We start from the raw sequence: 15,108 nt of genomic DNA, 5'->3' as shown, positions 1-15,108 counted from the left end.
TGGAATGATCATATAAAATTAATTGTTGGTAAGGCGGGTACCAGGTTGAGATTCATTGGGAGAGTGCTTAGAAAATGTAGTCCATCAACAAAGGAGGTGGCTTACAAAACACTCGTTCGACCTATACTTGAGTATTGCTCATCAGTGTGGGATCCGTACCAGATCGGTCTGACGGAGGAGATAGAGAAGATCCAAAGAAGCGGCGCGTTTCGTCACAGGGTTATTTGGTAACCGTGATAGCGTTACGGAGATGTTTAAGAAACTCAAGTGGCAGACTCTGCAAGAGAGGCGCTCTGCATCGCGGTGTAGCTTGCTCGCCAGGTTTCGAGAGGGTACGTTTCTGGATGAGGTATCGAATATATTGCTTCCCCGTACTTATACCTCCCGAGGAGATCACGAATGTAAAATTAGAGAGATTAGAGCGCGCACGGAGGCTTTCAGACAGTCGTCCTTCCCGCGAACCATACGCGACTGGAACAGGAAAGGGAGGTAATGACAGTGGCACGTAAAGTGCCCTCCGCCACACACCGTTGGGTGGCTTGCGGAGTATCAATGTAGATGAAGATAACACTTTGGGAAAGGTTGTATTAAGCAAATCTTTCACTGGGCGAGCAACATGAGGTGTTGCCCCATCTCGCATGAAAACAGTGGTTTCTAAAAAGTTGCGCGCTTCCAGAGTAGTAATCACATGTTGTACAAGGAGCTTTCGATAACGTGCAGATGTCACGGAACACATCGCGTGCTGCCGGAGTGGCCGTGCGGTTCTAGGCGCTACAGTCTGGAACCAAGCGACCGCTTCGGTCGCAGGTTCGAATCCTGCCTCGGGCATGGATGTGTGTGATGTCCTTAGGTTAGTTAGGTTTAATTAGTTCTAAGTTCTAGGCGACTGATGACCTCAGAATTTAAGTCGCATAGTGCTCAGAGCCATTTTGAACATCGCGTACTGCACCACGAAGTGGACTACGCCTGTCAGTATAGTCTAACCGTTTTGTGTCCACGTGTCCAACACCCGACCTGCTGGCCAGGGAAAATAAGCATTAATGGTTTGCTCTTGCAAGATGTGAATTGTAATGGTTATAATTATTAGTCTGTAAATGACGTAAGTACTGTTGTAATCTTGTTCAGTGCACAGTCCTCGGTCACCAGTAAAAATATCTGCACTTACACCCGTGACACCGTGAAGTAACGAAGATAAGGGTTCAGCGTCACATCGAGGATGAGGTCATTAGAGACGGAAAACAAGTCTGAATTAAGGAAGGAAAGGACATCATCTGCGTCGATTTCGAATGAACCATACCGGAATTTCCCGTAAAAGATTTAGGGAAATCACAGGAGACCTAATTCTGCATATCCCAATGTATACGAACCACCGTCCTTCCGCCATATCATTCGGAAAGTGACATACGGCACACATCTTTGCTTATGCCACGTAAACAAGCGCTTTATATGGCGGCTTTCCATACTAATCTTTCTCTGAATGTATTGTTAAATAAAAAATTTATTTACTAATATTTTTTTTTATATTTTGAAGTTGTAAACGTTTCCCGTCTTTCTCCTATACTGGAAGAGTCTTCTTTGATCTGTTTATACCCGACGTGAAGCAAGGTGGACAAAGATTTAGCTTACATAACGCCCCGAAGTTTTGCTTGCAGTCAGAATTTTATTACTTAACTTAATTTACTGGTTCCTCATAAAAGATATTATTTCATCAATGCTGCCAACAATACCATCATACAATCGACATTTTCATTCTTCATTGTGTTGTAACTGTACACATTTTCATGACCCATTTGTTTCTTCTCTCCAATAGTTGGTGTGTAGATGGTTGTTTAATTGAAACTGGTAACCAAGTATAAAATAACAAAAGTTATTGAGCATCCGGAGAAATGAGCCTCTGACATGATTTTATGTTGGTTTTTTAACCCTGGATTACTTAACCTTCGTAAAATTTACGATTGCTGTTGGTACCAATTCGTGGTTCCCGCCGATTTAGTATTGTCAGTATAGGGTGTAAAATAGGAAATTACGTACTTATTTTGTATGTGACGTACCATTGAAAACCTTACAATTGTAATTATCTAGTGCAAAACTGTAAATTGCAGCTTTGAATAAAATACGGTGCTGTAAAATTTACCACAGTTTAGTAACAATGTAACTTTTTCCCCCTTTGGTGTTCTGGTGGTAGCAGTAAAACTGGGGAAACTTTTAAAATCAGTTTTTGTTAAGTAGTCACTGTATTTTCACTGATGCTACGTCTAAAATTATATACCTATACATATATTTATATATCGTACGTGGCTTTTACTTATAAGGCTTTTCCTTTTCTGTGCACAGGTCGAAAGGAAGAGACACATTGGAAATGATATAGTTAACATCGTTTTTCTGGACGGAGGAAGCGGACATATGTGTCATTTCAACCCTTCTTACATCAAATCACAATTTACTCGTATCCTTTTAAAATCACTGTTTGTTAACGTTTTCTGCACAAAAATATAATTTGTACCCTAATCAAGATTTCTGTGATTTTTTTCAAAGGCGGCGGAAGTGAAGTATTTATTCTGGGTACACAATATCTGTGACTAAAAAGAGAGGTACCCGAACTCGAACGGCTAAAAGCGAATAAAAATTATTTGAAAATAGGGAGATAAGTCTGTTCTTACCGACCATCGAGGAGCTTCATCTGTAAAATTCTGCATCTGTGTACACTCGATGTTCGAAGATTGGCGAACCTAAAGCACAGGTTAGTGAAGAAACAGTACTGTGTAACAGACAATCATTACGATCAGCAGTGGAGTTTCAGAGAAGCGATTAAAAGACAGCCGAATGGAGAAGTTGATGACTAATATCTGTATAATGTGATCTCACTGTGGCATTTGATATGGGGCTTCTGTAGTGCAGATACACTGAAACCGATGTGACACGTCCACTTGTCGCCATGACAAGTATGCCTACTGTTCCATTCCTCTCTTTTAATCACTTCATTGAATCATTACGTTAAGGGCTGTACGTACAACAACACAGAATACTCTGTTTTGGGTAATATGACGTCGTAAGTACTGCACACATATTGTTTCAACCAAAGTTTTATCATTATGTATAAATGCAAGGTCTCACGGTGACATGAATTAATAAAATCTTCTCGAACTTCCAGCCGCGCCAGGGGTAGTTAAAATCCCACGAGCTTTCGGCCGAGCTCTCCTCGCCATTGTCGTGTAGCAACGGCCTCGCCGTTACATGACCGCGCTCTGGCTGTGACGTCACTTTAACCACCGGAAGCGGCTGAAAACCCGAGAATATAATATTAGTTTGACTTTTTGTCAAACAATACCACATTTATGACGTTTGTGAATCCGATGATCATAGCTCTGTGCTACAAGGCTGTTTGTTCTGCGGCTTGTGCTTCTGTAATACTGTATTCACATTTGTTACCCTTCAGTCATCTTTTGTACATAAATGCAGAGCCTTACAGATAAATAACCTCGATGGGTTAGTAGACCATACCTATCTTCCTATTTTCAAATCATTTTCATTCAGATTTAGCCGTTCTAACTGGGATACTTCCGTTTTAAGTAACAAGAAACCAACGATTATCGTGTGATTAAGCAAAATCTTTCATAGCCTCGAGATTACCACTGCGAAAAATAGTTTCGTTTACCTGATACGAACGACAAAGACAATGCTTGACATGCACGCAGGGATATGCGTCAGTCACCGAACAAGTTTGTTTCGTGGCGTTTATTGTTTACTCATTCATCCCATACGGGTGGATTTTCATGTAGGAAAGTTAGATGTAAATGTTTCAGTAATCTGCAATGGCAATGAAGAACCTAATGTAATTCGTTTCTCTGCTATTGCCATCTCCTACTTTCGAGCTGTCATGTTGCTGACAGTATACAAACTACTAAATTAAACGTAATAGGATATCACGTTACAGTGTTGTATCTGCGAATTCCTTCTACAAAACGTAAAAAAACACTTATCTAACACCTAGTGAAGGAACTGATGCAGCTCCTAGAGAAATAACCCTTCGACATGATTTTATACTCGTTGTGAACAATTATACATAATGGCAAATTTGGGCAATATGGTGAAATCACAGAATATAATTTCACCAGCAATTAAAGACATGTAATGGCACCAAACATTAAATTAGGAATAAAAATCTTTTAGGAAAAGCTTTGCAGGAATGTGCCTACTAACCTCTGCCGTTGAGGAGAAAATTATTGTAGTGGTAGTCATTAAGGACCCTAGTAGTGGATAAGATCTCAATAACTAGTATTTGGTCAACTAAGGCAGAAGAGGTGGAAGCGCTTCGTTATCAATCACTTTATTTTGCTGCGTTGAATCCAAAACTCCTCGCAGTGTGTCACGGCGTGAGACCGTCCGACGCTGTTGACACTGACCCGTCCGCTGGATAGAAACACGGACACTTTCGGGTTACTGAAGCTGTGTACGGCAAGCTCGTTCAGTTTCATTTATGGTAGAGAATCGGGAGGAAGAACTTACCATTTCATTCGGCACTTACTGTGAGTAACATTCTATTAAATTCATGATTCCTATAGATGCAGCAAGTTAAACACTCTCTAGGCCTTCAATGAAAATGTTTTCTGCATATTGTGGGACACGTATTTCCGCGAACACAGCGTTTCTTCACGTGCAGCTCATTTCAAGTGATTAAGAAATTCGTGGCAATATCGTGGGTCGCAAATAATTTAGTGTGGACATATACAGTGCGAGCGACCGATATCCATGTGCGTACAGCACGAATTTCGCACGTTCCTGCAGTGTACAATAACACTGTCAGAGCTGCGATTTTCCTGCATTCAGCCATTGAGGCAAACCCTCTCATATGACAATGGGCACTCGACGATCCCTAATTAGAGGCTGCCAGTTCGTTTTCGCTTACTGGTGAATTGCCGCTTCAGTGTATACTGCCAAAGACACGGACTTGTATACTTGAGTGTGTCCGCTGTTATAGAAGTTCTCGATATTTTAACAGACTGGGACTAGACCTTACCTATGCGGGCTCTTCAGGCTCAATTCCGTTTTAATTTTTCCGTTGCAGAGTGCAAGATCAGTTTTGGAACCCCCAGGCCGTAGCTGTGGTATTTCTCTGCCTTATCAACTATCCCAGGACTAATAATCCAGCAAGAAATGCCGAGCTTGTGAGAAGTTTTGAAGACAGGGCAGAAGCATTGCGCCTTCAGTCTGACCCGGCTGGCTCACTTGATTACCCATGGAATGTAGGGGACCAGGTTGTAATTCCGGTCTGACACACTTTACTGAAGTAGCTCTTTTGTGAATTAATAATCAGCCATTAACGTCTTAACTTACTTTCCTGCCACAACCTGCTGTGATGTGAGAGATAAACCTCTACAGGGTTATCGCTGCCACATCACACACGGCTGCTTAAGTTGCGGGGCTGAGTACGCCATTGCTTTTCTTTTTCATTACCATTAGTTAACGTGGAGAATCTTCCACCTCTTAGTTCAACATCCCTCGTGTTGCAATTTGAGATAACAAGTTAAATTTGCATAAAGAAACTTAACAGCAAATAAAGTTAACCCCTGGACATTAAACTGCCAGATGTGAAATGTTGACGCCATTTTTCAGAATTTGAAACTGTACTAAACCAGATGGCAGTTATTAGAGTCGAGGGGCATAAAAGGGAAGCAGTGGTTGGGAAGGGAGTGTGACAGGGTTGTAGCCTCTCCCCGATGTTATACAATCTGTATATTGAGCAAGCAGTAAAGGAAACAAAAGAAAAATTCGGAGTAGGTATTAAAATCCATGGAGAAGAAATAAAAACTTTGAGGTTCGCCGATGACATTGTAATTCTGTCAGAGACAGCAAAGGACATGGAAGAGCAGTTGAACGGAATGGACAGTGTCTTCAAAGGAGGATATAAGATGAACATCAATAAAAGCAAAACGAGGATAATGGAATGTAGTCGAATTAAGTCGGGTGATGCTGAGGGAGTTAGATTAGGAAATGAGACGCTTAAAGTAGTAAAGGAGTTTTGCTATTTGGGGAGCAAAATAACTGATGATGGTCGATGTAGAGAAGATATAAAATGTAGACTGGCAATGGCAAGGAAAGCGTTTTTGAAAAAGAGAAATTTGTTGACACCGAGTATAAATTTAAGTGTCAGGAAGTCGTTTCTGAAATTATTTGTATGGAGTGTAGCCATGTATGGAAGTGAAACATGGACGATAAATAGTTTGGACAAGAAGAGAATAGAAGCTTTCGAAATGTGGTGCTACAGAAGAATGCTGAAGATTAGATGGGTAGATCACATAACTAATGATGAAGTATTGAATAGAATTGGGGAGAAGAGGAGTTTGTGGTGCAACTTGACAAAAAGAAGGGACCGGTTAGTAGGACATGTTCTGAGGCATCAAGGGATCACAAATTTAGCATTGGAGGGCAGCGTGGAGGGTAAAAATCGTAGAGGGAGACCAAGAGATGAATACACGAAGCAGATTCAGAAGGATGTAGATTGCAGTAAGTACTGGGAGATGAAGAAGCTTGCACAGGATAGGGTAGCATGGAGAGCTGCATCAAACCAGCCTCAAGACCCAAGACAACAACAACAACAACCAAACCGTTACTGACAGCCACATCATACTTGTGAGAGTTATTCTATTTTGAGTGTATAAAATACGCAGATTAAATCACATAGCTCATTAGAAGCCATAACTGATAGCTTCGAAAACCCATAATGATGGATGTTTACCAATTCTTGCTGTTTAGTCCCCCTTAAACATCCAAACAACCACCACCACCACCAATTCTTGCTGTTATTTCACTCCCTTCTTAATTTCTTTTCTGGCAATAGTGACTCCAATCAGGAGTGAGTTAAAATTATAAAAGAGAATAAACTTTTTGAATGTGTATAAAATTACAGAAATGGTGACGGAACGGTGAAGGCATTAGAAATTGCACGAGGCCACTATCGTTTTTTAAAACGATGCTGATAGAACTGTGAAGAGTGCAAAACGTGGTGCTGTGCTGAGCGTAATCTTCTCAAGGGAAGATAATTTGAGACAGGGAGAATGTCAGGGTGTGGGATCTCTATAGACTAGATGGGCTGGGATGTGGAGTTGGATGAAATTCCAGTGGGTTCGTTTTACGACGGTATTGGAATTCGGGTCAGTTGTAAGTGGATAGAGGTCAGATTATGGTTATGGAGAGAAAAATAAAGGAAAGGGAGGGAGGAGGAGGAACTATGACCTAGGATAGAATAGGATGGGTGGAGTATGTAGGTATGAGGTTCAGGGTATAGGCGTTCTAGCTCAGTAGAAACAGAAATAATATTGGAAGGGGGGGAGGGGGATCGATAATGTTGTAGATGTATGTATTACAGAACTTATGAAATATGTGCTCAATTTAGGCGAGAAGTAATCCTACGAAATAGTCAAGAATTCGTGTTGGATATGGTAAGTAGCTTCGACAAGCAAGGTGGGGAGTGTTTGGTGTCTGCAATATGCAGCGCCTCCTAGCTAGTAACGAACTGTGTCCTTTTCCTCTGTGATCTTAAATGTTGATGTGAATATCTGAACAAAATTCAAAGAGACCCATCCCATAGAACAATGATTCAACGTTAAAGCATCCAACTGTATCGTTGCCTGCGTTGTAAGTAAAATGCTGTAAGATTCTGAGACGCTGGCGGCGTACTGCCAATTGTCCTCACTCGCTCAGACGATGCTCAATCCTTCTTTCTTTGCACGAGATCACAAAATTGACAGGCGGATATGTATAATATTTGGTCAAACACTCGGGCCACCTGACTGAACGGGCTTTATGTGATATCTTTACAATTCAGGAGAGAGTATATTAGTGCAGTCACAATTTTTCAACATCAGAGACCGTTTTTAAACGGCGATTCAAAGACTAGTATTGAGTGGCATAATTGTAAAGGTCCAGAATTTCGATTTGTTGTTGGACACTTCACTTCATTTACGTGCACCAAGACCCATTGATAAAGATTTTATTATGGAGTAAGAACGTCAGGAAAGCAAAAAACCGCAATAATCGCTCTAACAGACTTCATTCTACAAGGGACTGTAATGATTAACCGGCAGACATCCTTGCCAACCACAGAGGAGTTCCGTAGGTGCTTAGATAGAGAGGGCAGAGGGAGAAGTACCTGTCTAACGGTAATACAATTCGGTAATCGCGGTCCTGCTGCTGCCTAGAAGTCATGGATCACAAGAAAGCAAAACCCGACAACGCGTAGAGTTGTGGAAACCACGCTGCCATTGGTCTGTGGAGCAGTGGATGAAACTGTAATATAGGAGGTAAGTGTCACACCGGACATCTCAGTGAATACCTCAGATTATTATTATTATTATTATTACTATTATTGTCATTGTTACTAAATAGCAACTTCTTGTTCACTATAAAGAATGGAAGCTGTTTGTAGGAGATGCCTTTGTTTGTTTACTGTTTCACCGTATGGTAAGGATAAAAAGAAATAAGGATGCATGATTCACTCATTTTTTCACTCATCCATATGTTTATCCCCATTTCTCATAGTTTTCATCATAAAGGAAAAAGTCAGAGGTGTTTAATGACTCAATGTATACATTAAAGAGAGAAATGGCTGTTGTAAACTAATTATGATTATTTTATTAACCACCACCTATCGTTAAACTGTTATGTTTTACATGTGGATACAAATGTATTAAGAAACACATTGAAATAAGTAGGAAAGCTCCTACTACAAAAAAAGGTGGTCGTTTCCAAATACAAGTAAATGGATGCGGATTATTTACCATTGAAAGCTTAAAATTTACATGAGTATAATCATAAATGTCAAAAAATAATAATATGAAAATTAAGACTGTAAGAATAAGTATAAATTATGTGTCCCCTTCGAAGTCAGATCTGGAAGTTGGAGAGGTTGAATAAGAATCTCTGACCGTTCTGTCCACCAACCTGTCGTCTTCTAAAACTGTGTCCCCAACGCAGAAGACAGCTCGTCGATAGTGAAAACTTCTTCGGCGCAGGCTGCTTCACTGTCAATTCGAACCTGTGATTGTGCTTTCTGTGGGATGCCACTTGCCCAGGTTAGTCTCTGTATCTACAGAGGACAAGATCTGACAATGATGGTAGGCGACACTTCTGATTAATGTATCCTGTTTGGTTATTATTCAAATATTCACACATTTACACTGTCTTTTAGAGCACTCGACATATCTTTCTTAATTGTAGGGTAACTTTTTCATGCAACTTCCGAAATATGATACACATGTCCAGCTTTCCGGTACACACTAGACAGAGTGAGTATTACATATTCAAAACTAGGCTACGCCCGATATAGAGTACATGTCCGGCTTTGAAGAACACCTGAAACAGAGTGACTATTACATATTCACATCTAATAAACGCACGAGACTAAGAACGATACTAAGATACATGTCCGGCCCTCTAGGACGCCCGAAACAGAGTGACTAGCGCAGCCGAAGTACTTCATCTCCAAGGCGCGCCAAAGCGACCCGAAGGTGTCCGAAGCACTTCGGTTGCAATATCGTTACTCTTATGTTTCTCAAAACCAATGAAATATAATAAAAAAACGATAGACTCGTAGGGTAATCAAGGTAGATTGTCATACTAGAAACAGGGTTAAATACAGTGAAAAGTATATAAACAATTAATAAGAGAAATTAGGCGTTTTTGCGCCCAGCACCCGAACGTGCCGACCAATCAGAAGCAAGTTCAGTACAATTGGCGGACTCTCCCATGGGATTGGTACATACTGTACCATCTACCGCTTGTACCTCACGCCACGTTTATACCATATGCTACTTCACGGGTATCAAGCTGCGTCAAGGCAAATGAAATACTGGTGGTCACAGCCAGGAATATCACACAAGGGGTACTTACAACGAATATTGTTTCTTACGGTATTTATAGTACTTGAATAGACATAACCACATCATTAGTAGGAATGGCTAATTTTGTTTTAGATTTGCTAGGATCTTAATTTCTTACTTTATGTCTACTAATAGCTGTCACAAAAAGCTTGGCATTAGTATACACCACGCCATCCTAAACACTAGGAAAGGAAGATCTAGGTCTAAATTATTGTTCTGTTCTGTCGCATTGTTGTGTGATCGAAGCTAATGTGGAACTTATTTTTATTATTTGTCAAAGGTACAATCAAGAAGTAAATGTTACGGCAATAAAATATAAGAATTGCAAGTTATATAAAGAAGGCTGTCAAAGAGGATTGATTGGACTGATTTTATGGATATATATTTAGTTGCTTCAGCCTCATAATTCCGTAAGAAAACAAGACAGGGAAAAGATATGTATGCCCAATAGCCCAACCTCCCCTAGTATTCAAATCAGTACAATGGCATAAGTACAATGAAAATACTAAAGAATAAAAGGATAACTAGTAGACGAATAATTAACAAGGATAACAGCTTTTTCCTTTTTTTTACTTTCTTCACTAATCCTTGGTCCTTACTCCTTACGCTGTACATTTTCTGATTAATTTCTGAACATAGTTCCTATGAAAAGTGAAATATTTTACCTTAGTCTTGAGCATAAACATGCAAAGTCTGTTTATTTATGTCGGTCTTCGGCATAAGTAATGTAATTAGCAGCTTTTTGTATCGTCCAAGTAACTGGTTTAAGATAACGTGTACGGTGGTTTTTAAATCCTCTTGTTACGTTGTGACAGTATCGTGTTATAGTCGTATTCGTTTTAGGACTAAACAGAACTTGTACGAATGAAGCATTCTACTTTCTGCAGAAACATACTTCATCAAATCGTAAATACACTGCAATGAATCTTGGGACCTCGAGCAAACATAGACTGAGGACAGTACAATAACACCGAAACACGTTTGGTTAATTAGCAGCAACTAACTGTATTTTGTAATAAATTGGCCCCTCATTAATGATTTATTTATTATCCTGCAAGAACGGAACAGATGATGTTTATAGCAAAGTTCGTCAGTAAATTCACAACCAAACACACTATTCACATGGTCAACACACAAGTTTTGACGAAACTAGTGCGCTACAGGTTATCTTTGTCTGTGTAGTCGTCAGAGAGTCCCTTGTGGCCATTTTTGGTCCGAAATAAGTTACAGATGAAATTTCTCGCACATATATTTGCGTTCATATCATCCGGGGATACTTCGGTCACTGTATGTGTAACATTAATGCGAGTCTTTGTTTTCGTAAAATGTTTCGCAAACGTCTCACTTTCTCTGTCTACGTTGCTAATAGACGACAAGAAAAGCTCGTCCTGGAAGTAGTATGTTTGAACTTGTTTGATGAATGACGTCAGTCAACGACGCAAGAACAGATGAAGGAGCATAGTTCGTAAATAACAATTTATGCGTCAGTGTTGCACTTGAAGCTTCATATACCTGTGCAGTTTCTGCGAGGTGAATAAGTGTGCCATTGCTGATGGGTATCCATTCACTGCATGAAGACTTGGAATCAATGATCGACCTTTAATCGCCGTTTTCGATTTGTTATTTTCATTTTCATTGTATTTGTGTCAGATGCTTGAATTATTTAGCACACACAAAAATTTACGAGAATAGATGGTCTGTCAGTGTGTGTTTTATTTTGTAATTATTTAACATCCTTAACACTTGCAGACGTATTTGCTCTAGTGACATACAATTCACTGGAAGACAGTTACCGTCTAGCCATCTATTCTGAAGAATCCGTACCGCTGTTCGGTCCATCTCTGCCGTGCCCGCCGGTGTTCTACGACCATGAGGAATTCAGAGAGTTTCTCCTGGTCAAATGTAAGTATTCGCAACACATATGTGCTAATACTACATAATATTCAAGTTCTAACTACTGTCTTCATGATATCGTTTAGTACATAAAAGTCAAATCAACAGCATTTTTAAAAATTTCTTGGCATTGTTTTTCGGAAAAAACAAAGAGTACTTTTCTCTTTCTGTTACTCCGTACTATTTATAACAAATTTAAATAAATCCCCTCTTCACTCCAGTATTAAAATTAATGATTCGTTGATTTTTGAAATTTTTCTAAATCTTGCAATTGCAGTGTCTTATATTCCAGCAGTCTGCACCGGGACCATCTTTTCGACCCTGCAGATTAACGAATGTTAAAATGAGGTGACCACCAGCAGCAAGTATTTCAGCAGATAAAGAGCTTAATAGTTTGTTTTGTTTTGATGGTGCATGTAGTGTTTCTGATCAAATAACACATGTCGGAAGACCGATTATTTTTAGTTATATTAAGAGTTGTAAAAGCAGTCAGTTTAATAATTTGTCAGACGAAAAATTTTTAAATTTATATATATATACTTGAGATTTACTTGTCATTCTGACGTACGTAGAAATATATGTCATATCACCATAGCATACTACCTTAGGGTTTCCCAAGACAAGGATAACAATACGTCTGGGAGACGAATTTTATAACTTACGCAAAACTGTGGAAATTTCTCGGTAAATTATGAACTTTCTCTATATTGAACAAGTGAAAAATAATTGTACGCTATGAAATATGTCTTAAAACAAGAGGATAGTCAGGTACAAAGATATCTGATAAACTTGAACAGTTAGTGAATTTTTTCTGCTACTCAGTCGATAAATTAATACATGCGTTTCTAAAAAGGAAATTTCTTTCACCGTCGAATGAAAATCTTATAAACATGACAGATAATCTTAAGTCTTGTTTGCTACATGCCTAAAAACAATCAAAATTATTGCAATTAAAATAAGAATAGCGTACGTCGCAGTAAGTTTTATAACATATATTTCCCATCCTGTGGATTCGGCTCCGTGTGATATAGTTTACAGTAAGCATCACGATAATCTAAGCAACATCTACAGGGACGTATTATCGGCAGAGCAAGATCTGAAGTTCTGTTCCAGTCACATCTGCTAATAGGAGATACATCACAACCAGCTAATGTCAAATTAGCCCTTAAGTTGTATACCGCCTTTTCATATCAAAACGCTCAGCCAGCTGGAGGTACTGAAGACAATGTATGATGTTTTAGAAATATGTTCCTTGACATGGACCACTTACGGAGGTGAAATGTGGAGCATAAGCGCTACAGACAAGGAGAGCATAGACGTTTTCAAAATGTGGTGCTACAGAAGAACGCTGAAGATTAGACGGGTAAATAGATTTACTAGGCAGGAGTTACTGAATCGAATTGGGGAAATAAGAAATTTATGGCACAACTTGATTTGAGGAAAGGGTCGGTAAGCAAGATCAAACGGATGTAGGTCGCAATAGCTGTTTGGAGATGAAGACGCTTCCACAGGATACGCTAGCGTGGACAGCTGCATCAGACCAGCCTTCGGACTTAAGACCAAATCACCAACATCATTATTAGCATCATGGACCAAATTCACTTATTTCCACATCCAGAAACTTTAACGTTGTTCTTTACTGCAAGCCGAGAAAAGACGTGACACAAGGATGTCGCGTACATAACAATAATGTTCCTCATTATTGTAAAAAGTTCTCAGGCTACACAGGGATTTACGTATAAGGACGTAGTCAACGCCTTGGATAAACCTTATCATTGTCTGGAAACCCTCATCTGATGAAGCAAGGAATGTCAGCTATCGAATGTTGGCCTCGACTTTTTATGTTTCACTTAAATCTTTCAGCCTGAAATGAAAGTTTCGAGTGTGGTATCATGCTGAGCAAATGAACTGAAAAAAATTTGACTATTTTGCTGCATTTCAGGTACGTTACACGACTTTTAAGGTTAAAGCGAAGTAACGCTCCCCACAGATATTCATTCAGTCAGCTGCTTTACTTTAGGTATATAACCAAAGCGTTCCAAACAAATCTGTTATCTTCACCGTGAGACGATTGACAAATTAATTTTGAGGTGAGAGTCAGACGCCTACAATTTGCATGTTGAGACAGCATTGCAGCAGTATAGCTTTCATTTAATGAAGTTCAAGATAACGTATATGTACTACAAGGTTATCGATGATGTACACGTAGAAACTTTAGGTCTGTTCCATGAAAGTTATTCAGAAGATGGCATTAGAACAAAAATGTTCAATAGTGTAGATGCGCAAGCATCACTATTCGTTGGTCGACCCTTGGTGAAAAAGTGGTGATATTACGAAGAATAACGTAACAAATCAATTAATTATTTCAGTTCCTTCAATGGAAAACGAAAGAAATCACTGAAATTGATGTTATTTGTGTATATACCACTGAAATACAAGTCAACAAGAATATTATTTAATATGGAAAATGTGAAATATAATCCTATGTATTGCTCCAAGGTACTAAAAGGAAATACGTATTTTTAATACCCGTTGCCTGTTAAAAAATGGAGGACAACTTGTATGGATGACCTAATCAGAAAGCTATTACCGAATACGCTACCCTTCCAGAAGGTGTTTTCACCAAACCAATGGACGCTTCACGCAAAGAATATTCTTCCGTCAATTTGAAGAGCTGTTGCTTGTGGCTACACGAGAAACGAATTAATAATCATCATCAATTCTAGCACGTACGTGATAAAAAGTACAAAATGCAAAAAGCTTGTATTCCAGTTTCACAAAATTGTATGGAGCACATCAAATAAAACGGTAACAGCGTGAGTTATTACAATGACAGAAATTGTATGCTCGCGAGAAAGGCCTGGAGCGACGTCAAGATTACTACACACAGAGGAACCACCATCATTAATTTAAACGAGCTTGATTAATTATTTAAGGATCGAGATGAGATTAATTTTCGTCCCGCTGTAGGCTATTCATCGATTGTTCCTCATTGTCAAACAAACACATAAAAGACTGGCTTGAATTATTCTGAGTTTGAGACCGGTGAAGATGAGCTGTTTATAGCGACTGTCATTCTTTCCGAAAGTGTCCCTGCCTCTGTAGTCTAACAGTTTTCAACGTGTTCCCAAATGGAGAGATGAGATATTAGATATTACACTATTCGGTTAAGTCCGAACAACATATTCTTCTCAACATGCTTTTGTGATACGTTGAAACTGTAGCAAGACTGAAAGAGGTGCGGAGCATGCGACTGACATATCGGAGCAAGATTATAACAGAGTAACTTTTCAACTCTAATGAAAATGGATCAAGAAGCACATGATATGACTGAAAT

At 39.3% G+C, this 15,108-nt stretch overlaps 1 protein-coding gene across 1 annotated transcript in view; it reads left to right on the top strand.

Moving 5' to 3' along the window:
- Window positions 1-15,108, top strand: part of LOC124722723 (GTPase-activating Rap/Ran-GAP domain-like protein 3) — a 346,637-nt gene that overhangs the window by 184,338 nt on the left and 147,191 nt on the right. The window contains exons 11-12 of the mRNA XM_047247864.1: window positions 2,335-2,446; window positions 11,628-11,780. Of these exons, the coding sequence (XP_047103820.1) occupies window positions 2,335-2,446; window positions 11,628-11,780 (265 nt within the window). The remainder of the gene's footprint in view (window positions 1-2,334; window positions 2,447-11,627; window positions 11,781-15,108) is intronic.

This window comes from Schistocerca piceifrons, chromosome X, assembly GCF_021461385.2.
Source record: "Schistocerca piceifrons isolate TAMUIC-IGC-003096 chromosome X, iqSchPice1.1, whole genome shotgun sequence".
Taxonomy (NCBI): Eukaryota; Metazoa; Arthropoda; class Insecta; order Orthoptera; family Acrididae; genus Schistocerca; species Schistocerca piceifrons.
Note: the sequence above shows the minus strand (reverse complement) of the source record. Positions and strands in the feature narration are given on the sequence as shown.